At 40.4% G+C, this 24,947-nt stretch overlaps 1 protein-coding gene across 1 annotated transcript in view; it reads left to right on the forward strand.

Annotated features, from left to right (window-relative positions):
* Positions 1-24,947, forward strand: part of JAKMIP2 (janus kinase and microtubule interacting protein 2) — a 201,457-nt gene that overhangs the window by 171,451 nt on the left and 5,059 nt on the right. Inside the window, exons 18-20 of the mRNA XM_055430949.2 lie at positions 1,933-2,010; positions 3,868-4,071; positions 15,360-15,425. Coding sequence (XP_055286924.1) covers positions 1,933-2,010; positions 3,868-4,071; positions 15,360-15,425 — 348 coding nt within the window. The remainder of the gene's footprint in view (positions 1-1,932; positions 2,011-3,867; positions 4,072-15,359; positions 15,426-24,947) is intronic.

Genomic DNA, 24,947 nt, shown 5'->3' on the forward strand with positions numbered 1-24,947 from the left:
TGAGCTTTGAGGACATATGCTGAGTGAAATAAGTCGATCACACAAAGACAAACAGTGTGTGATCCTACTTACATAAGGTACCTGGAGTATGCTAATTCACAGAAACAGAAGACACAATAATGGTTGTCAGGAGCTAAGAGGAAGAAATGGGCGCTTGTTGTTTAATATGTACAGAGTTTCAATTTTGCAGATAAAACGAATCCTGGAGATTGGTCTCGTAACCTTGTGAATATACTTAACACTACTGAACTGCACACTTAGAATGGTTATGATTATGAAGCTTATATTGTATGTATTTTGCCACAGTTCACTTTCGTTTAAATCCCCCAGCCTGGGAATTGGTCCTTATTAACATAGAGCAATGCATAGAATTTTATAATGGTACCGTCATTATTGTTGTCACTATTACTAAAAAACAGGTAGTGATTCCTGCTAAGTCAGAGAACCTTATAGTAAAAACAACTTGAATTTCTAGAGCATGTGACAACTTACAAATTTGTAAAATTTGCTTATATTTTACACAGAACTTACATTTTACCAACAGGTTAGGCTCTAAAGTCAAAAGGTTTAACAAGAGCTGTCTATATTCAAAATACCCTTGAACACTTTAAATACAAAAATTTTAATTAGGCAATCAGATTGTTACAGGCACTGTTCTAGGCACTGGAACTCAGATGTAATCAGCTGGAAGTCAACAGCAAAATTGTATGCAGACATATCCTCTCTGGAAATCAATGCAGAACTTCCGTGGTGGTGCAGTGGATAAGAATCCCTGCCAATGCAGAGGACATGGTTTGATCCCTGGTCCAGGATCACTACACATTCTGCTGAGCAAGTAAGCCCATGCGCCACAACTACTTAGTGTGTGCTCTGGAGTCCAAGAGCCGCAGCTGCTGAAGCCCGTGTGCCCTAGAGCCTATGCTCGGCGACAAGAGACGCCACCTCAATGAGAAGCCCGCGTACCACAACGAAGAGTAGCCCCCACTCACCGCAATGAGAGAAAGTCCAGGTGACCCAGCAACGAAGACCCAGCACAGCCAAAAATAAAAACAGGGGAAAAAAAGTTGATGCAATCAAGTTTACCTTCAGCATTGGAAGAGACCCTTTTCCCTTGTTAAGCATACAAAGAAAGAATTAACTTGCGCTTAGGGCTATGTTCCGTACAAAGATATATTTTTTAATGCAAATGACAGGATGCTTGCAATATGAGAGCCACACAGAAACTGAGGACAAGCAAGGTGACATCAACTTTATATCTCCTGGATCACCCTGGCTTTACAGCAAGAGCAGACACTCCCTCATTAAGCAGCAGTGCAGGTGGAATCACTCCCACTCTCTGAATTACTATCTAGCTTTGCATTTACTAATGACACACAGCTGAGTTTGAATAAATTAAGTTTCTTATTATACAACTCTGCTCTATTACATTTCATAACATTCTTATAAAAATATACTATCATAGTGTATTTACACAGATATGCTTATTAGTTAGCATCTATAGCAATTATCTTGTCAAAAATCTATCCTTAGGGACTTCCCTGGCAGTCCATTGGTTAAAACTCTACTTCCACTGCAGGGGTCTCCTGTTTGATCCCTGGTCAGGGAAGCAAGACCCTACATGTCATGCAGTGAAGCCATAACAAACAAAAACAATCTATCGTCAGTGGCATGCTCTTAAATTGATATGAAAATTCTTTACAACATTCTGTGTGGATTGTTTGTCATTTTATGCTTCTTTCCACTGATTTTTACATCCCCTGTGTGAAATTCTAAAAGTTGAACTATTTCCCTGAAATACAAGATCTCTGACCCTACAAAGACTAGTGATTTGTCTTACAGTGGAATTAGAGAAAACGGTAATCAATACAATTTAGATATCACTGTCTTGTTAACTAAGCTGACTCGATCTACTAATATGGCCATTTTTTCTAGGAACAATTCTGCAAAATCAAAGGCTATCTGGAGGAAGAGCTAGACTACAGGAAACAAGCCCTCGACCAAGCATATATGGTAGGTACAAGAGACATTCAAGACGCTCTGAGTGTTGATGGTTATATGCTCTGTAGTAAAGCATCCTGTGCAATTTGTCATGCCATGTGTCTGAACAGACCACAACATGCAGCTCGCTTATCCAGTGGTTTCCAGTTCTCATTTCAGAACAAATGTACATCTTTAGCTCTTTGCTATTATAATACTATTATAATAGTTCATAAATATTTCATTGTAATTCATTTTCAAACAGTTTAATTATGTTGTTAATATTAAATGAAAGACTGGATGATAGCATTGCTTACAGAGAAATTTTATTGAAGCGAATCTGATTGTTGGGGATCCTAATCTAGGGGTAGAATAATAATGTATGTAACATGATACGTATTTTCAACTCATTTATTTCTTACAACAACCCTATGAGGTATAGGGAATATCATTATTTCTATATTACATACGACAAAATGAAGGCTTAGAGAGAGGAAGACCTTGGCCCAGCTTGATAAGTGAGTAGGTAGTGCTTAGGTTTGACTCCAGACATTGTGGCCATAACTACCATAATCCAGCCACAGTGAGGAAGACTATATGGGGGAAGTGGGCTGTACCTTTCTCTCTCCTCCGGATTATGCTGACTCAGGAGCACATTTGATCCACTCCCCTGTACCAGATTCATAAAGCATCATTCTTAATGTTGGACTGCAGTTTGGATTTCTTCTCTCTGGGTGGGCACCACCCCGCCCCCCACTGTAACACAGTGTAATGACTCAAGACAAAAAGAGGAAACTTAAAAGTTTTTATAATGCTTTCCTGGAAGCAACCTGAATTGCTCTTGGGAAAAGAGTGAAGCACTTAGCCCCTGCTGGTAACAAAGATGAATTGGTACTCCCCCTCCAATTTGAGTAAGAGATTCTGAGCACTGCCTGATGGGGAAGGGGAGTTGCCCTCTGCTTAGAGAATAAAGAAGGAGGTAATCTTTCCCTCCCTTCCTATCCTTTCAACCTTGCCTCTTCTACCTACACATGATGACGTTAGACCGTGTGTGTGTGTCCCAGGACTGAAGACTTTTATCTTTAACTTTTAAAAGGTAAGCCTACCCACTTAGTCCAGGACAGGAGCTTGGAGGACATCCCTCTCCAGGCCGTGTCCTTTCACCTCTGTCAGAGTTGTGGGGTAAGATTACAGATTGTGGTAACTGTATCTGAAGCATGTGAAAGAAAAGAAAACTGGGCTGTAAAAGCTGTAGACTCTTCACCTAAAAAAGAAGAGCCTCAAGGAGGCATTTTACAGCTAAAGCAACTACAGATCTCAGAGTATTAAAAACAGACCAATTCCAAAGTGTCTTAGGCTCTATTTCCCAATTTTTAAGAAAAAAAAAAAATGGAGACTATAAAGCTATCTTCAGAGGTGTGGCACCGTGTGTGTGTGTGTGAAACACCTCCAATTTCAAGTGTTCTAACATGGACCACTTTGCAATGCTTATTTCTAAATAATATGCTGCTACAACAGACATCTTTAAATATCTGTCAAATGAAAGAGAGAACAAATTTATTCTCAGCTACCTCTGAGAATAGAAGGATATACAGTTATAACAAGGTAAGGACTTCCTGAAAAGGAAAAGTATGTTAAATAGACAGAATCCAGGAAAAAGAACAGATTCCCCTCCATCAGGGAAGTTTACATATTGGCTAGATGACCCTTATTGCATCTTATAAAGGGAATCATCCAAAGGATATTTAAGCTGGATAAGCTTTGACATTTATTTTGTTGCTATGGTCCCTTGAGTGTAAAATAATACATCCCTCCCCATATACACAAGTGTATGTTTATACACCACATGTAAGATACTAAACTCCAAAGTTTTCTAATTCTATTTGCCAGAGAATCCAGGAACTAGAAGCAACTTTGTACAATGCTCTGCAGCAAGAAACTGTTATTAAATTTGGTGAATTATTAAGTGAAAAGCAGCAGGAGGAGCTGAGGACAGCAGTGGAAAAGTTACGGCGGCAGATGCTGAGGAAGAGCAGAGAATACGACTGTCAGATTCTTCAGGAGAGAATGGAGCTCTTACAGCAGGCCCATCAGGTGAGGATGGAGTTACTACATCTGTGTTGGGTGGTGCTAAGCACATGGGACCTAGTGCTTAGTACAGAGTGTTGATGTGGGTATGAAGAATCCTGAGAGCTAGAAGCTGTTTTCAGAGAGTAAATAGCTGCTGTTTTACACCTGCACTCGGAAACAGGGGTGATGGTTTCTTAATGAATTAATCTGAAGAAAATTGGCAGTTCAGAAGCACTGGGTCATGCTACTGTTTTTGCAACAACTTTGTCATGAAATAATACCCTTTGAATTTCATGGAACCTGATCATGGCCGTTTTCCTGGGAAGGGACTCTTTGGGACATTTTCTAGGACAGAGATCATGCTGTTTTTCACCCCAGTCCAATAACCAAACCTGATGGAATCATCTGAAGAGGGTGAAAGGGAACAAGAGCCTTTTTCTTTATTCCCAGAATAAACAGCAGCACCAACAATAAAGCCTGGAAGCCACCTCTGATTTACTGGCATCTGCTGTAGGTCAGAAACTAAATTAAGGGCCCTCCTTCCATCATTTTATTTAATCCTTACAATAGCCCACAACTGTAAGTATTCTTATTGCAACATAAAGAGATCATGATACTGAAGAAAAAAGTGCTTAAGTCATTTGCCCAAGATGACAGAAAGCCACAGAGCAAGAATTACAACCCAGATCAGCCCAATTCCAAAGTTAGTGCACATAAAGGTTGCCCTACACTGTCTTCCACAGCTTGAGTCGTCTATCATTTACACGACTTTTCTAGACCAGCAAGGCTCAAAATAAACACCCAGTATTAACTTATAGCCAGCATTCTTAATTTCAACTATTTGTTCATATCATACCTTGGCAGGCAAAGACTAGGGTCCTTGTCAAAAAACAGATTCTGTAATAATTCCAGAATTGAAAGTTCCAGGCTAGTGTACTTGGTACTCATAAGCTGTAATAAGCAACTGGTATGAAATCCAGATGGGCTATACAAGAGGTGAGAATCATGTGGTCATTAGAGATCAAGGTGAGTAGAAAAGGAACAGGGCTTATTTTAACATACCAGTAAGAACAGTTTATGGGGAACATGACATTTATCACACTTCTAGTTGTAGCCAAGAATTTTGTGGATCTTTATAGGCTAATAAATTACCCAAGTTAACGGGAAACTCTTAAGCCATTTTATTCCAAATATAATAAACACGTGCATTAGTTTCTTGAGATTCCATCATAAAGTTTTGGATTTCAACTCTGAAGAGAGTTTTTAAAGAATTTAATAATAAACTGTGGAACATTCTGAAAGAGATGGGAATCCCAGACCACCTGACCTGCCTCTTGAGAAACCTGTATGCAGGTCAGGAAGCAACAGTCAGAACTGGACATGGAACAACAGACTGGTTCCAAATAGGAAAAGGTGTACGTCAAGGTTGTATATTGTCACCTTGCTTATTTAACTTATATGCAGAGTACATCATGAGGAACGCTGGGCTGGAAGAAGCACAAGCTGGAATCAAGATTGCCGGGAGAAATATCAATCACCTCAGATATGCAGATGACACCACCCTTATGGCAGAAAGTGAAGAGGAACTCAAAAGCCTCTTGATGAAAGTGAAAGAGGAGAGTGAAAAGGTTGGCTTGAAGCTCAACATTCAGAAAACAAAGATCATGGCATCTGGTCCCATCACTTCATGGGAAATAGATGGAAAAACAGTGGAAACAGTGTCAGACTTTATTTTTTTGGGCTCCAAAATCACTGCGAATGCTGATTACAGCCATGAAATTAAAAGACGCTTGCTCCTTGGAAGGAAAGTTATGACCAACCTTGATAGTATATTAAAAAGCAGAGACATTACTTTGCCAACCAAGGTCCGTCTAGTCAAGGCAATGGTTTTTCCCGTGGTCATGTATGGATGTGAGAGTTGGACTGTGAAGAAAGCTGATCGCCGAAGAATCGATGCTTTTGAACTGTGGTGTTGGAGAAGACTCTTGAGAGTCCCTTATACTGCAAGGAGATCCAACCAGTCCATTCTAGAGGAGATCAATCCTGGATGTTCATTGGAAGGACTGATGCTAAAGCTGAAACTGCAATACTTTGGCCACCTCATGCGACGAGTTGACTCACTGGAAAAGACTCTGATGCTGGGAAAGGTTGGGGGCGGGAGGAGAAGGGGACGACAGAGAATGAGATGGCTGGATGGCATCACCGACTCTGTGAACATGAGTTTGGGTGAACTCCGGGAGTTGGTGATGGACAGGGAGGCCTGGCGTGCTGTGATTCATGGGGTCGCAGAGAGTCGGACACGACTGAGCGACTGAACTGAACTGAACTGAATAATAGACTCAATAGAATCATTGCTTCTCTAAGGGAATGAACTTGTCCTCTAGATAAATATTTCTTTGACTACAACAGCATTTAATTAATTTCAGCAAAGTGGGAGGTGTGTCATAGAACTGTAGAAGTGTTTAAGATGGACAAATAGTTATCTAAATTTATTTATGATTAAACTTTGTCAATGCTTTTAAGTGTCTCTTCAAACAGCTAAGGTACTTTACTCCCAAAAGAGAAGCTTCCGTTTAAGTTAATCTGGTCTGAGCTGTTAGGTGCATTATATTTTTAAGTTCCTGTTGCCTTTCACAAAGGAGAAAAGGAAAGATATAAGCATCTGAATGCAGAGTTCTAAAGAATAGCAAGGAGAGATAAGAACGCCTTCCTAAGTGAACAGTGCAAAGAAATAGAGGAAAGCAATGGAATGGGAAAGACTAGAGATCTCTCCAGGAAAATTAGAGATAACAAGGGAACATTTCATGCAAAGATGGGCACAATAAAGAGCAGAAATGGTATGGACCTAAAGAAGCAGAAGATATTAAGAAGAGTTGGTAAGAATACACAGAAGAACTATACAAAAAAGATCTATATGACCCAGATAGCCACAATGGTGTGATCACTCACCTAGAGCCAGACATCTTGGAGTATGAAGTCAAATGGACCTTAGAAAGCCTCATCATGAACAAAGCTAGTAGAGATGATGGAAATTCCAGCTGAGCTATTTCAAATCCTAAAAGATGATGCCGTTAAAGTGCTGCACTCTGTATGCCAACAAATTTGGAAAACTCAGCGGTGGCCACAGGACTGGAAAAACTCAGTTTTCATTCCAGTCCCAAAGAAGGGTATTGCCAAAGAACGCTCAAACTACTGCACACTTGCACTCATTTCACGTGCTAGCAAAGTAATGCTCAAAATCCTCCAAACTAGGCTTCAATAGTACATGAACCAAGAACTTCCATATGTATAAGCTGGATTTAGAAAAGGCAGAGGAAACAGAGATCAAATTGCCAACATTCATTGGACCATAGGACCTCCCTGGTGGCTCAGATGGTAAAGAATCTGCCTGCAATGCAGGAGACTCAGGTTCCATCCCTGGGTCGGAAAGATCCTTTGGAGAAGGAAATGGCAACCCACTCCAATATTCTTGCCTGGAAAATCCCATGGACAGAGAAGCAGTCTCAAAGAGTTGAACATGACTGAGCAACTTTCACTCTCATTGGATCAGAGAAAACCCAAGAGAATTCCAGATAAACATCTACTTCGGCTTCATTGACTACACTAAAGCCTTTGACTGTGTAGATGACCTCAAACTGTGGAAAATTCTTAAAGAAATGGAAATACCAGACCACCTTCAGTTCAGTTCAGTTCAGTCACTCAGTCGTGTCCGACTCTCTGCGACCCCATGAATCACAGCACGCCAGGCCTAACTGTCCATCACCAACTCCCGGAGTTCACTCAAACTCATGTCCACAGAGTCGGTGATGCCATCCAGCCATCTCATTCTCTGTCGTCCCCTTCTCCTCCCACCCCCAACCTTTCCCAACATCAGAGTCTTTTCCAGTGAGTCAACTCGTCACCTGAGGTGGCCAAAGTATTGGAGTTTCAGCTTTAGCATCAGTTCTTCCAATGAACACCCAGGATTGATCTCCTTTAGAATGGACTGGTTGGATCTCCTTGCAGTATAAGGGACTCTCAAGAGTCTTCTCCAGCACCACAGTTCAAAAGCATCACTTCTTTGGCAATCAACTTTCTTCACAGTCCAACTCTCACATCCATACATGACCACGGGAAAAACCATAGCCTTGACTAGACGGACCTTTGTTGGCAAAGTAATGTCTCTGCTTTTTAATATGCTATCAAGGTTGGTCATAACTTTCCTTCCAAGAAGTAAGCGTCTTTTAATTTCATAGCTGCAATCAGCATCTGCAGTGATTTTGGAGCCCAAAATAATAAAGTCTGACACTGTTTCCACTGTTTTTCCATCTATTTCCTATGAAGTGATGGGACCAGATGCCATGATCATGATCTTTGTTTTCTGAATGTTGAGCTTCAAGCCAACCTTTCCACTCTCCTCTTTCACTTTCATCAAGAGGCTTTTGAGTTCCTCTTCACTTTCTGCCATAAGGGTGGTGTCATCTGCATATCTGAGGTGATTGATATTTCTCCTGGCAATCTTGATTCCAGCTTGTGCTTCTTCCAGCCCAGCATTCCTCAGGATGTACTCTGCATATAAGTTAAATAAGCAGGGTGACAATATACAGCCTTGACGCACTCCTTTTCCTATTTGGAACCAGTCTGTTGTTCCATGTCTAGTTCTGACTGTTGCTTCCTGACCTGCATACAGGTTTCTCAAGAGGCAGGTCAGGTGGTCTGGGATTCCCATCTCTTTCAGAATTTTCCACAGTTTATTGTGATCCACACAGTCAAAGGATTTGGCATAGTCAAGGAAGCAGAAATAGATGTTTTTCTGGAACTCTCTTGCTTTCTCCATGATCCAGCGGATGTTGGCAATTTGATCTCTGGTGCCTCTGCCTTTTCTAAAACCTGCTTGACCATCTGGGATTTCACGGTTCACATATTGCTGAAGCCTGGTTTGGAGAATTTTGAGCATGACTTTACTAGCATGTGAGATGAGTGCAATTGTGCAGTAGTTTGAGCATTCTTTGGCATTGCCTTTCTTTGGGATTGGAATGAAGACTAACCTTTTCCAGTCCTGTGGCCACTGCTGAGTTTTCCAAATTTGCTGGCATATTGAGTGCAGCACTTTCACAGAATCATCTTTCAAGATTTGAAATAGCTCAACTGGAATTCCATCAGCTTCACTAGCTTTGTTCCTAGTGATGCTTTCTAAGGCCCACTTGACTTCACATTCCAAGATGTCTGGTTCTAGGTCAGTGATCACGTTATTGTGACTATCTTGGTTGTGGAGATCTTTTTTGTACAGTTCTTCTGTGTATTCTTGCCACCTCTTCTTAATATCTTCTGCTTCTGTTAGGTCCATACCATTTCTGTCCTTTATCGAGCCCATCTTTGCATGAAATGTTCCCTTGGAATCTCTAATTTTCTTGAAGAGATCTCTTGTTTTTCCTATTCTGTTGTTTTCCTCTATTTCTTTGCATTGATCACTGAAGAAGGCTTTCTTATCTCTCCTTGCTATTCTTTGGAACTCTGCATTCAGATGCTTATATCTTTCCTTTTCTCCTTTGCTTTTCACTTCTCTTCTTTTCACAGCTATTTGTAAGGCCTCCTCAGACAGCCATTTCGCTCTTTTGCATTTCTTTTCCATGGGGATGGTCTTGGTCCCTGTCTCCTGTACAATGTCACGAACCTCCGTCCAGAGTTCATCAGGCACTGTATCTATCAGATCTAGTCCCTTAAATCTATTTCTCACTTCCACTGTATAATCATAAGGGATTTGATTTAGGTCATATCTGAATGGTCTAGTGGTTTTCCCTACTTTTTTCAATTTAAGTCTGAATTTGGCAATAAGCAGTTCATGATCTGAGCCACGATCAGCTTGTTTTTGCTAACTGTATAGAGCTTCTCCATCTTTGGCTGCAAAGAATATAATCAATCTGATTTCAGTGTTGACCATCTGGTGATGCACCTTACCTGCCTCCTAAAAAACTTGTATGCAGATAAAGAAGCAACAGTTAGAACTGAACATGGAAAAACAGACTGGTTCAAAATTGGGAAGGGAGTGAGTCAAGGTTGTATGTTGTCAGCCTGTTTATTTAACTTACATGCAGAGTACATCATGTGAAATGCTGGGCTGGATGAATCATAAGCTAGAATCAAGATTGTCAAGAGAAATGTCAATAACCTCAGATAACCTCAGATATGCAGATGACATCACCCTTATGACAGAAAGTGAAGAGGAACAAAAGAGCCTCTTGATGAAAGTGAAAGAGGAGAGTGAAAAAGCTGGCTTAAAACTCAACATCCAGAAAACAAAGATCATGGCATCTGGTCCCATCATTTCATGGCATATAGATGGGGAGACAATGGAAACAGTGACAGACTTTATTTTGGGGGGCTACAGTATCAGATGATGTTCAAAGACGGTGATCAAAGTCATATGGTGACTTCAGCCATGGAATTAAAATATGCTTGCTTCTTGGAAGAAAAGTTGTTACAAACTTAGGGTATTAAAAAGCAGAGACATTAATTTGCTGACAAAGATCTGTGTATTCAAAGCAGTGGTTTTTCCAGTAGTCAGGTATGGACCATAAAGAAGGCTGAGCACCGAAGAACTGATGCTTTTGAACTGTGGTGTTGGAAAAGACTCTTGAGAGACCCTTGGACTGCAAGGAGATCCAACTAGTCCATCCTAAAGGAAATCAGTCCTGAATATTCATTGGAAAGACTGATACTGAAGCTGAAGCTCCAATACTTTGGCCACCTGATGCAAAGAACTGACTCATTTGAAAAGACCCTAATGCTGGGAAAGATAGAAGGCAGGAGGAGAAGGGGACGACAGCAGAGAAGATGTTTGGATGGCATCACCGACTCCATGAACTTGAGTTTGAGCAAGCTCTGGGAGATGGTGAAGCACAGGGAAGCCTGGCATGCTGCTGTCTGTGGGGCCGCAAAGAGTCAGACACATCTGAGCAACTGAACAACAACAAATTTTTAAGTGTCATAATTTCGTTGACATTTTCTGTTTCCCAAACAGATGTTCACTAGAATATGCCTTTCCAGTTATTTCTTACTCTTTTTTTCTTTTCAATCAGTAGCTTTGATTTGAGAGAGTTATTCCAGAAGACATTGGACAGGATTTGTCATATGTAAATTTACAAGGCAGTCTAAATTATAGAACCTATCACTAACCACTTATTAGACATTTCCGTTTGAATGTTTCAAAGTGAACTCATGAGAAATATACCTGAACATACGTTCTTATCTTTGCTTCTCCTCTCCCCATCTGCCTGTCTTATTTAGTGGAACTACCATATTTCAAGGCACTCAGGCTGAAAATGCTGGGGTTTTCCTTGTCCTTCTTACCTTTTCTGATGGTACCTTCTTCCTCAAAAGCTTCCATGATCCCTCTTTCCAGTTGAGTCTAGTCATGCAGAAATCTCCAGGTCCTTCAGTAGCTGGCTGCCCCTCCTCTATAAACTGTATTTAAGACAATCTCCAGAGCTTATGTTCCTCTATTTGTGCAGAACTCTTCCTTTACCCTTGAGGCCATGATTTTCCACTTTTAAGCCATCATTTGCCTGACTACTGACCCCCAAATGCCCTTCAAAGTCTGCTGTATTTATCCAAATGTTCTCATTTTTCTAATCCCAGTGTAAGCTCTACCTCCTGCAGGATGCTCTCCCAGATGAAGACAATGGATCAGTTATTACTGGAAATATATATATCCCATACCCTTTTATACTCATTCAAGACCAGTTACTGAGGGCTTGCCTGTGCTGGGTGCTGGGAATGTGATGTCGGATAAAGACATAAAGGTCACTTCTCTCATATGTCCTCCAGGTGATGAGAGACAAAGTGACAAGGCAAGCAAGCAGCAGCCAAGGCAGTTTCAGAGAGTGCTCTGAAGACACATGCATATGTCTCTGTGTGTGTGTTGTGTGTGAGAGAGAGCTTGGGAGTAGGATTAACCACTCTAAACTGGCTAGTCTGGAGATGTTGAAATCCCAAAGAATCAGCCACACAGAGATCTTGGCAAGGTGGCCAGACATTAGGATCAGCAGGGGCTAAGTCTCTACTGTGGGAATGTTTGGGATATTCAAGGAGCAGAGAGAAGGCCAATATAGCAGGAGCATGTGGAGCTGAGGAAAGGTGAATATGAGATTTATCTGTAGAGGCAAGACAGGGCTAGATCGTGCTGGGCCTGAAGACGTTTTGGTTTTATTCTAAGATCAACTCGGCTGTCTCTCCGTTCTTCCTCTTCCTTACCCCTTAAAGCTCAAGGACTGCTGTGATCATTTCACATTCTTTGTTTTGTGTGTGTGTGATATTTTCTTGGCTGTGGCACATGGCATGTGGTATCTTAGTTCCTTGACCAGGGATCGAACCCACACCCCTTGCATTGAAAGCGCAGAATCTTAACCAGTGGACTGCCAAGGAAGCCTACCATTTCACATTCTAAGAGTTCACACTGGTTGCTGTAGGTGGGTGTAGGATGCAGAAGATCAGAAGCAGGATGAGCAGGCAGTAACCTCCCACAGTTCTGATGGGGGACTTGGTACACTTGAGAGCAGTAGAAACTTTCCTACTTGGGAGAAAAGAGATCTGTTTTGGACTCTACAGGGTTTCCTGTTAGATCAGATAGCAGTCTGGGAAAAGCTGGGAAGGAAAAAGAAAAAAAACCCACAGCACACAATGGAGCATACCTAACTCACTTAATAAATATGTATAGGCAGCTCCTTTGCACAACTAAGCCCTGTACGAGGTATTAGAAATTGGTGATGGAATTATGCTTAGTTTTGCCCTGTTTTCCCTTTCTACATAATCTGTTTTTTTCTTGTGTTTTCCATTTTTATCTCCCCGTCTGGATGTTATGGTTCTTTGAGATCAGGAACTAAGTGACACCTTACCTGTGTTCTCCAGCACAATCCTGAACATGTAAGCAGGTGCGCAGCAAGCACAGACTTGGGGGCTGAGTAGACACTACGCTAATCTCTCATGCCCATGATTTAATTAATGTAAGGCTTGCCTCCACATCCAATAGACTATATCAAGGAAATACTTGCACACTCAAGGTAGAAATATCTAACAAATTTATTCTTTCATTGTGTAGCTTTGGAGCATAAGCAGCACTATGGAAATACACACAAGCACACACATCACACACATTTATTTACCATTCATTGTCACACACCTCAGCATTCATTGTCACATAATTTCACAGTCCTTCTAACAAAACATACCCTCCTCTCTTGCAGAAACCTCACCCCCTTTCGTTTAAAGCAGGATTTCTCAATCTCTGCCTGACTGACATTTTGGGTCTGATGATTCTTCTTGGTGGAAGTTGGCGGGGAATGATCTGTGTACTGCAGGATATTTAGAGCATTCCTGGCCTCTGCCCCTTAGACGCTAGTTGTGACTGGTGATCACATGTGATTTTAAACTACTATCTGGATAATTAGTGGTGATGGTTGCACAACTTTGTGAATATACTAAAATCACTTTAACTAACTTTTAAAAATGTCCAGATATTGCCGAATGTCATCTGGGGTGCAAAATCATCCCTAGTTGAGAACCACTGTTCAGAGATAGGGGATATAGTTTCCAAGTTCAACTGTTCTTTGTTCCAGCTTACGTTTTTGTTCCCCGACATTGCACTGTAAAAACTGGTCTTTCTATGTTATCACATCATTTAGCTTCCATTGTTTTCTTCTTGGACTCCAGTTCTCCATTTTCTAATTATTCCCAAAAGAGGCACCAAATTACAAACCTACACTGTGTAACCCTATGCTATGAATGTATAAGGCCTTTAATTTGCCAGAGGGAAATTTGAAAACTTTTATTCACTTACAAATTCAGTTCAGTCGCTCAGTCATATCCAACTCTTTGCGACAGGGACTGCAGCACGCCAGGCCTCCCTGTCCATCATCAACTCCCGGAGTTTACTCAAACTCCATTGAGTTGGTGATGCCATCCAACCATCTTATCCTCTGTCGTCCCCTTCTCCTCCTGCCTGCAATCTTTCCCAGCATCAGGGTCTTTTCCAATGAATCAGCTCTTTGCATCAGGTGGCCAAAGTATTGGAGTTTCTGCTTCAACACCAGTCCTTCCAATGTACATTCAGGACTGATCTCCTTTAGGATGGACTGGTTGGATCTCCTTGCAGTCCACAGGACTTTCAAGAGTCTTCTCCAACACCACAGTTCAAAAGCATCAATTCTTCAGCGCTCAACTTTTTTATAGTCCAACTCTCACATCCATACATGACTACTGAAAAAACCATAGCCTTGACTAGACGGATCTTTGTTGACAAAGTAATGTCTCTGCTTTTTAATATGCTCTCTAGATTGGTCATAACTTTTCTTCCAAGGAGTAAGCGTCTTTTAATTTCATGGCTGCAATCACCATCTGCAGTGATTTTGGAGCGCAAAAAAATTAAGTCTGTCACTGTTTCCACTGTTTCTCCATCTATTTCCCATGAAGTGATGGGACCAGATGCCATGATCTTTGTTTTCCGAATGTTGAGCTTTAATCCAACATTTTCACTCTCCTCTGTCACTTTCAAATTAGTGTCTATGTAATGTTGATTTCAAGTCTGTGCTATTTAAATTACTGAAATTTTGTTATAGATTACAGGTAATTTCAAAGACATTTCTGAGCTTTTTTTAATCTTCAGGATTGCTTGTGCTATTCTTGTAATGTTTGTTTTCCCTAAATTATCAGTTCGTTCATTGGAGTTTTTTTTTGAAGTGTAATCTCTAATTTTGTTTTATGAAAATTGATCAGTCTGGGAAGATCATACCCTGAAAGAAATTTGAAATAAGGTTGAAAAAAAGTAGAACAGCAACTAATGGCATTTGTGTGAGCCACTTTTAGCCATTTTTTAATGAGGCGATAAACAATCAAAAACCTTAATCCAAATGGTTTACAACAAAGTGTGTTTCTTTCTCTCTAGCTCTGGGACACACAGCTGTCTCCACAAAGAGGTGACTTTCCCACGTCTCATGCCCAAATCATGTTCCACTGGCCAAAACAGGTCTACTGACCAAGCTCAAGGACAGTGGGGTGAGAACCATACCTCTCTCACAGGGAAGAGGTCTGCAGAGATAGATTGACTCAGAAGAAAAAAGGATGACAAATATTTTTAAAATACAGCCAATGACAATCATTTTGAATATGAGTACAGGCAATTTTTGAAATATGCAATAACCCTCTGGGTGTAGAAAAATGTATACATGACATTTGCAGATGTTAATGTTTTTATGGGAAGTTCTGTGTTTTAGGTTGGTGAATGGTCTTGTTTAACTTCACACCTTCTAAAGCATTCGAATTTTTCCCTCTTTTTTCAGAGAATTCGTGACTTAGAAGATAAAACAGACATCCAAAAAAGACAGATAAAGGACCTAGAAGAAAAGGTACGTGTGAAGTTCAGCGTGTATTTCAATCTTTATTTTTTAGATCAGGCAGTAGTATTGATTTCACTCACTGTGTTTTCTTTCTTCTCAGCTATTGTGTCTTGTGTGTAGGCAGATATAGTGAAGCTCTGCCTGTAGTCAGGCACCAGGGTTCTGGCAAAGCATCTGCATTTTTGCCTTTTGTTTTGAATTCCTATTCTTTTCTGTAAGTGTTTTCTTTCCTCAGTTTTCCCTTTCCCATCTTCACATCTTTTCCAAAAGTTTCTTCTAGTTTTATTACCCTGCTTTCCTCTTCCTTTTTGAAATAATGTGTTCAGAAATTTAGACTGACACATGAAAATTTTGCCCTCGTGTCATTTCCCCAGTGGTCTGAGAGAAGAACTGTTTCTTCCTAGTCAGCCAACACTCTTGGGGAGTAAAGATGGCGTTTGGAAATGTGTGTGCTCTGGAAGAAGGGAGAGGACTAACAGAGGGGTGCTGCTTGGCTGCAGTGAGTTTGGCAGTCTTGCGTAATTAACACAAAATTGTCCTGCCTAGGATGCCAGGAGCCCCCTGGGCCTGAGGAGGGACACAGCAGAGGTGGCAAGAGGCATTCTCTGGAGTTCCAATCTCATTGACTAGAAGTAGCTGCCTGAACCCCTGTGTTGCAAAAATTATGGTTGTTTTGCAGTATCTTCCATGGGCACCCAAGGAGCAAATAGTAAACCAACCTCCATTTCCAAGATAACAGTTAGAATTTGGTTCACCCCAAATTGCTTTTGTAGTTGTCCTTCTCGGAGGAATTTGGTCAGGTCCAGTAGCCAAACAATCAGACCCCTAGATTCTTATGTAGGCCCAGTCTTCATGTACTAATTTAAGCTTGGGTAAGTGACTTTACCCACCGTGTCTAAGCTGTATCTATAATATAGGAGTGGTAACACTCTCCCTCACCTCCTCTCATCTGTTCCATGAGGGGAAAAATGAAGTCACTTACATGAAAATTAGGAAACACTAAGAAAGTACAAGTCAAACTAAAGTATAATTTTTTAAATTTCTAAATGTGAAGTGCATATCTTATGTAAGCTTGTAAATTTGAATTTTCCTCATTTCTGAACTGTGCTATTTAGTTCTGTGGGATTAAATGAGGCAAAGGTAAAGTGTAATAAGCTAAAAACTGAGTCTAGTTTCCTAGTGTTTGGCAGAAAGACCCAAAGAAGGCAGGGATTATCCATAGTTTCCATGGTTGTCAAAGGACACCACTGATGCCTTCCATTTTCCATGTTTTTGAATGGCCACCCTTGCCCTAGTCACTCTCTCTGCTAATTCTTAAACGGTCCTGGTGTGGCTCCGGGAGGAAATTGCAGAGAAGGCAGCTCTGCCCCAGTAACTTCACTCAGTTCAGTCCCATGTAACTGAGGGAAAACAGAAAAAGGAATTTTTTTTATATCTAGTTATGTCACCACCCTAGCTGAAGTAAGTGAACTTTTCATTCTACAGGTCTGAACTTCCTAAATATTTATAATAGGTTAACATACTTAACAGAAAATGAGGATTATTTAGCTATTAAATCAGCAAATTCCATATGTAGTACTAAACTAAGCCACTTCAAAGGCAATCCAGTTGGTTTCTGATTAGAAGTTTGAATGAGAGATGAGGTTTATGAAGCGACTTCTATTCACTTGACCTCAATTCTGCTTATCCACAAGCATATGAAAAGGCTAACAATCACTTATGTCAGAGATAGTCTTCATTCTTTCCCGTGGGGTGACACATACACTGTTCCTTATTTGTCCCCAATTCCCACGCACACAGTGTAAATCAGGGGATAGCAACAAGCATAGCCGAATTGCTTCCCACATGCTCCTCTTCACTTTATCCCAGGCACTACCAAATTCATCATCTCATTTGAGTCTCCTGATTATCAAGACAGACACAGCAGATATTATGTTCACCTTTTATACAGATAATGAAACAATGGCTCGGAGACATTAAGCAACTTTCACAAAATCAAATAACCCATCTATGGCAAATCAAAAGTAGAGGTCAGGTGTCTGACCCTGAGGCCCACCGCCTGCCCACCATGTGGCATGGAATTTAGACTCTCATCGTCAATCAAGCGATAACCATCCCTTATGGCCAGAGAGGTGGCCCCGATACCTGACCATCTCATGGGAATAGTGGAAGCCTTCCATTCCTCTCCTTCATCCACTCTCACTACAGGCGACATCGTGTCACTGCCCATCTTCAAGGAATGGGAAAAAGAAAAGAGAGTTTCTGCTCCTCATTCTATTAGACTGGTCACTAATACATAGCTCTTCACACCATGTTTATAACTTGTTCATGCAGTGTTGCCACCATGAAGCAAGAGCCTTGTAAGTAGTGCCATTAAAGGAAATAGGCAAATAATATGCCCAATATGACTGCCGTACAGGACCTATTCAAAACTATCATGTCCAACAGAATGCTCCTGAAGGGTTATAACAAGTCGAAAGACTTCATGACTCTGTAAGAGTAAATCCCCAAGGAAATCAGTATTTTAGAAAATTGATCTTACCTATAAGACTTTATAATTAGTATACAGTTGGTTTTCTACCAGTGCTACACAAAGCATGTTTCCATCCAAGTTTTTGCTTCTCTGGTGAAGGTTTTTGGTGAAGAGAGAGAGCTCGGACTCCTTTTAACTTCTGTGAGTCAAATAAGGGGACATCTATCTCAGAAGCATGACAAGCTGGAGCAACAGCATACGTTCACTATCTGAAGTTATCTCTGATGTAGAAGCATAGTTCATACCAGTAGGAGGACCACATACCCTCACTCACCCAGGACAGACCCAGGTTATGCCTGGTACCCCAATGTTACTAATACCATTCCATTTCCCTCTTAGGAGTGCCCACCATGGATAAGCAATCATATGTTTACCCTGCAAATTAATATTCTTCCTGCTCTGCCATTGTAACCAAATAATGATTGCATTGAGTGATAAAGCATATACTTTGATCATTTTTTCGTTTTTTAATTACACTCTCACACATTAAAAATAGAGGTAATTACACATGGTAGAGTAGGACTCAGGGGGTCTAAGCTCTAGACCACTGTACCATCAAATTGCATGCAATTAGTCTGTTGATTAACTGCTCTGTGTTTATTTTTCTCACCTATAAAATTCGGAGCTTAGACCAATTACCTGTAAGACCCTCTCAGAATTCTAAAATGTATCAGTCGATGTTAGTTAAACACCAGTTATTCATTGTATTGTTTTACCAGTGAACAAATAAAAGGTAGGGTGTGTTTTTTTTTTAAATAAAAGGTACTTTGTGTGTATGTGAGAAATGATCAGATTTGAGCAATATGGAAAAGCTGAGGTTTTGTACAACCTGAATGGCACTACAGAAATTCAGATTTACGTAATACTCTTCTTTTTCTTCTGCAGTTTCTGTTTCTATTCTTGTTCTTCTCTCTTGCCTTTATTCTATGGCCTTGATGTCAAGGTGCCTCTTACAGGTAAGATTCCATTTAATTCTCAAAATGTGCTTCTAAGACTTATTTGATGAGAAGAATGCTAACATGTTACTATGCTCATGTTTTAAAAAAAAATACATTTGGTATTTAAATGCCAATCTTAAATGCCATAAAATGAGAAATCAATCCAGTCCATTTAAGTGATTATTAAAGAAATGAAGCATGATGAAAGTTAAGAATCTTTTTCTAGCTAAGTGTCTTGCTTTGGAAAGTCATGATGTCTGTGGATCTCTGAATTCTCATTGTAGCCTCTGATTACACTCAAAGAGTCACTTCTATATCTACAAAGTGAAGAAACAGGAGTGTGTTTTCAGTGTCTCCTCCAGCTTGAAAATACTGCTCCTATAAATCTAGCAAGTTAAAATGACTGATTTTTTTTAACCCTTTCTCCTAGTTCATTTTCATCAGAATTCAGGAAAACAGGATATTTAGGAAAATTGGATCTTGTTTTCAAATAAGATAGTTTTCAATGTCAATTTAGAAAAAAAAAAATGAAGACTCACTATTATTATATTATCAAATCCATTTATTGTAAGTGGATGTAAGTAAAAAGAATCTTAGACAGTGATTCCCAATTCTTGTAAAAATACAGAATTCAAAGCCTTATACCAATTTTGAAACAGATTACCGGACGTGGAGATGAGACAGAGGAGGAGAGAAGTGGAGAATAAGATTGATCTATATTTTTAAGAAGCTAACCAGGTGATTCTAATGTCTACCCAGGTATAGAAAGCACAAACCTTAACACCATTCAGTTCAGTTCAGTTCAGTCGCTCAGTCGTGTCCGACTCTCCGCGACCCCATGAATCACAGCACACCAGGCCTCCCTGTCCATCACCAACTCCCGGAGTACACTCAAACTCATGTCCACAGAGTCGGTGATGCCATCCAGCCATCTCATTCTCCGTCGTCCCCTTCTCCTCCCGCCCCCAACCTTTCCCAGCATCAGAGTCTTTTCCAGTGAGTCAACTCGTCTCATGAGGTGGCCAAAGTATTGGAGTTTCAGCTTTAGCATCAGTCCCTCCAATGAACATCCAGGATTGATCTCCTTTAGAATGGACTGGTTGGATCTCCTTGCAGTATAAGGGACTCTCAAGAGTCTTCTCCAACACCACAGTTCAAAAGCATCGATTCTTCGGTGATCAGCTTTCTTCACAGTCCAACTCTCACATCCATACATGACCACGGGAAAAACCATTGCCTTGACTAGACGGACCTTGGTCGGCAAAGTAATGTCTCTGCTTTTTAATATACTATCAAGGTTGGTCATAACTTTCCTTCCAAGGAGCAAGCGTCTTTTAATTTCATGGCTGCAATCAGCATCTGCAGTGATTTTGGAGCCCAAAAAAACAAAGTGTGACACTGTTTCCATTGTTTTTCCATCTATTTCCCATGAAGTGATGGGACCAGATGCCATGATCTTTGTTTTCTGAATGTTGAGCTTCAAGCCAACCTTTTCACTCTCCTCTTTCACTTTCATCAAGAGGCTTTTGAGTTCCTCTTCACTTTCTGCCATAAGGGTAGTGTCATCTGCATATCTGAGGTTATTGATATTTCTCCCAGCAATCTTGATTCCAGCTTGTGCTTCTTCCAGCCCAGCGTTCCTCATGATGTACTCTGCATATAAGTTAAATAAGCAAGGTGACAATATACAGCCTTGACGTACTCCTTTTCCTATTTGGAACTAGTCTGTTGTTCCATGACCGGTTCTAACTGTTGCTTCCTGACCTGCATACAGGTTTCTCAAGAGGCAGGTCAGGTGGTCTGGGATTCCCATCTCTTTCAGAATGTTCCACAGTTTATTGTGATCCACACAGTCAAAGGATTTGGCATAGTCAATGAAGCAGAAATAGATGTTTTTCTGAAACTCTCTTGCTTTCTCCATGATCCAGCGGATGTTGGCAATTTGATCTCTGGTGCCTCTGCCTTTTCTAAAACCTGCTTGAACATCTGGGAGTTCACGGTTTACATACTGCTGAAGCCTGGCTTGGAGAATTTTGAGCATGACTTTACTAGCGTGTGAGATGAGTGCAATTGTGCGGTAGTTTGAGCATTCTTTGGCATTGCCTTTCTTTGGGATTGGAATGAAGACTGACCTCTTCCAGTCCTGTGGCCACTGCTGAGTTTTCCAAATCTGCTGGCATATTGAGTGCAGCACTTTCACAGCATCATCTTTCAAGACTTGAAATAGCTCAACTGGAATTCCATCACCTCCACTAGCTTTGTTCGTAGTGATGCTTTCTAAGGCCCACTTGACTTCACATTCCAAGATGTCTGGCTCTAGGTCAGTGATCACATTATCGTGACTATCTTGCTCGTGAAGATCTTTTTTGTACAGTTCTTCTGTGTATTCCTGCCACCTCTTCTTAATATCTTCTGCTTCTGTTAGGTCCATACCATTTCTGTCCTTTATCGAGCCCATCTTTGCATGAAAAGTTCCCTTGGAATCTCTAATTTTCTTGAAGAGGTCTCTTGTTTTTCCTATTTTGTTGTTTTCCTCTATTTCTTTGCATTGATCACTGAGGAAGGCTTTCTTATCTCTCCTTGCTATTCTTTGGAACTCTGCATTCAGATGCTTATATCTTTCCTTTTCTCCTTTGCTTTTCGCCTCTCTTCTTTTTACAGCTATTTGTAAGGCCTCCTCAGACAGCCATTTCGCTCTTTTGCATTTCTTTTCCATGGGGATGGTCTTGGTCCCTGTCTCCTGTACAATGTCACGAACCTCCGTCCAGAGTTCATCAGGCACTCTATCAATCAGATCTAGTCCCTTAAATCTATTTCTCACTTCCACTGCATAATCATAAGGGATTTGATTGAGGTCATATCTGAATGGTCTAGTGGTTTTCCCTACTTTCTTCAATTTAAGTCTGAACTTCGCAATAAGGAGTTCATGATCTGAGCCACAGTCAGCTCCTGGTCTTGTTTTCGCTAACTGTATACAGCTTCTCCATCTTTGGTTGCAAAGAATATAATCAATCTGATTTCGGTGTTGACCATCTGGTGATGTCCATGTGTAGAGTCTTCTCTTGTGTTGTTGGAAGAGGGTGTTTGCTATGACCAGTGCATTCTCTTGACAAAACTCTATTAGCCTTTGCCCTGCTTCATTCCGTGCTCCAAGGCCAAATTTGCCAGTTACTCCAGGTGTTTCTTGACTTCCTACTTTTGCATTCCAGTCCCCTAGAATGAAAAGGACATCTTTTTTGGGTGTTAGTTCTAAAAGGTCTTGTAGGTCTTCATAGAACCGATTAACTTCGGCTTCTTCAGCAGTACTGGTTGGGGCATAGGCCTGGATTACTGTAATATTGAATGGTTTGCCTTGGAAATGAACAGAAATCATCCTGTCATTTTTAAGATTGCATCCAAGTACTGCATTTCGGACTCTTTTGTTGACCATGATGGCTACTCCATTTCTTCTAAGGGATTCCTGCCCACAGTAGTAGATATAATGGTCATCCGAGTTAAATTCACCCATTCCAGTCCATTTTAATTCACTGATTCCTAGAATGTCGACGTTCACTCTTGCCATCTCCTGTTTGACCACTTCCAATTTGCCTTGATTCATGGACCTAACATTCCAGGTTCCTATGCAATATTGCTCTTTACAGCACCGGACCTTGTTTCTATCATTGGTCACATCCACAACTGGGTATTTGTTTTGCTTTTGCTCCATCCCTTTATTCTTTCTATAGTTATTTCTCCACTGATCTCCAGTAGCATACTGGGCACCTACCAACCTGGGGAATTCCTCATTCAGTATCCTATCATTTTGCCCTTTGTTACTGTTCATGGGGTTCTCACTTCTTTCTTGTGTCAGGTCATGCTTTCCTGTTCCACATCCAGGTAACAAAGTTGATACCCACGGAGACAGAAAGCATCTCTCTTCCATTTTTCAACTTGTTATAGAAAATGTCAAGTAACATGGGGTGGGAAAAGATCCTTGCGTAATATAACTTAATAAGATAACCAAAGTAGACACAGACCGTGGTAAACGGACTTAGAACACAGGTAGCCCTTCTTTATTTTTAAGTAATGGTGTTAACTGTTACTGTTTTCCCACCCCATGTTACTTGACATTTTCTATAACAAGTTGAAAAATGGAAGAGAGATGCTTTCTGTCTCCGTGGGTATCAACTTTGTTACCTGGATGTGGAACAGGAAAGCATGACCTGACACAAGAAAGAAGTAAAACAGAAATGCCCAGCAAGTGGTATCCTTATAGAACTAATTCCCTGGCTTTATTCCTTACTCCAAAAGATTTTCTTTTAAGACTGAAAGTTACCCTTTGTCTGACAAGAAGAGTAGTAGCCTTGCAGTACATAAAGAAGAGGACTTAGTCCCTTAAACTGAATGAGGATATCTAAAGAAAAATGGGCAAGGTTCTCTAGAAAAGGATCAAAATGGCCAGAGCATCAGAAAACAAGCAGTTCCCACCCCCAAATAACAATCAATCAACGAGGCAAATAAAGTTCAGTGAGACACAAGTACCACGTGGTGGTGTAGGGAAGAAAAATCAAACCTCGTAAACTCGTAAATGCTAGCTAGAAAAGGAGTTAAGTTTGAACATTAATATCAATAATGACTAACAGCTACATACTAGATGCTGTTCTAAATGATAGATACATTAATCCTCACAAACCCCTCTAGCAAGTAGGTATTGCTTTTATTTCTTTCTTTTTTTTTTTTTGGCAATTGGAGAAACTACAGCATGTGACCTTGCTAGGACCATGTAGCTACAGTGGACAGGTGTAGGATCTGTACCCAGGCAGCCTCATGCCAGAGTCCACTTTTAACCCCATTGTGCCTCACACGTGAAAGAGGCCTTTCTCGCACATTCTGAGCATCACTTATGTTTATATATGTCAGCAATCAGAGGTGTCTTCTATGATGTGTATACTGCTACATAGCTCTTGGGATTTAAAATTGCTGTGTGCTCATCCCGCATACCTTTTCCCAATTTTTTTGAGGGATATACAAAATTTGATTTGCTTTTCCTCCAGAGTAGCACATAATTGACACTTTGGAGTGATGAAATGAAAAAAATATAATTATAATTAATTGTAATAATATAACAAATTCCTGGTACCGTGAATCTGGATAATATAAAATGCATACAGGAAAAGTCTGAGTAGTTTAACATGTGTGGCTTTGAAGTTAAACATACTGTTAAGTTTTAATCATGCCATATACTAGCGTGTCATGGTAGGTTTAGACCAAAATTAGGTTTCCTGTTCCATAAAATGATTGTGACTATATTAACTACATCATGATATTGTATTGAAAGAATTAAATAAGATTATGCTTATAAAGGATTTGCCACATTGACTGGCACACAGTTCAGTAATCAGCAACTCTTAGCTATTATTATGAAAAAAAGTTGGCTATCACATGTACTGAGTTTGCAAATATACAAGTTTGAAAATAAAACCTCTAGTACTGCCAAATATACTAGTTTAGGAAATAAACCAAAGTGAGTAGTTACCTTTTCATCTCTTCTCTTCAGATAATAATCTGGACTTAAATAATACAAGTGAATAAAACATTACTGGCAAGTGATTAATTCTACGTATATGCACAAAGCAGGCAAGACAGAGGAAGGAGGAAGTAAGGAAGAAAAGGGCTTCACTTATTAGCAGGTAGCAAAAGCATACTGTAAATAACCGTACAGATATTTATCCTATTAATGATTTATATTCTATTCTGTTCTTAAGGCAAAGACTAACTTAAATTATATATAAAGATAGCTATCTTAAAATGAAATGACATACTTCTTTCCTTTTAGCAATTACCTGAGTCATTTTTGTCAGGGATGATCTAGAAGCTGTTGCAGGCTCCCAAGAAGGTACCCTTACTGCTTTCAGTGGTTGCTGACTGAATAGCTCAGTCCCATGCATCAGACTGGGACTTTTACCTTAAGGGCTTCCCTGGTAGCTCAGGTGGTAAAGAATCCACCTGCAATGCAGGAGACCCAGGTTTGATTTCTGGGTCAGGAAGTTTCCCTGGAGAAGGGATAGGCTACCCACTCCA

This window comes from Moschus berezovskii, chromosome 8 (genome assembly GCF_049115385.1).
Source record: "Moschus berezovskii isolate FMDL1 chromosome 8, NW_MosBer_1.0, whole genome shotgun sequence".
NCBI lineage: Eukaryota > Metazoa > Chordata > Mammalia > Artiodactyla > Moschidae > Moschus > Moschus berezovskii.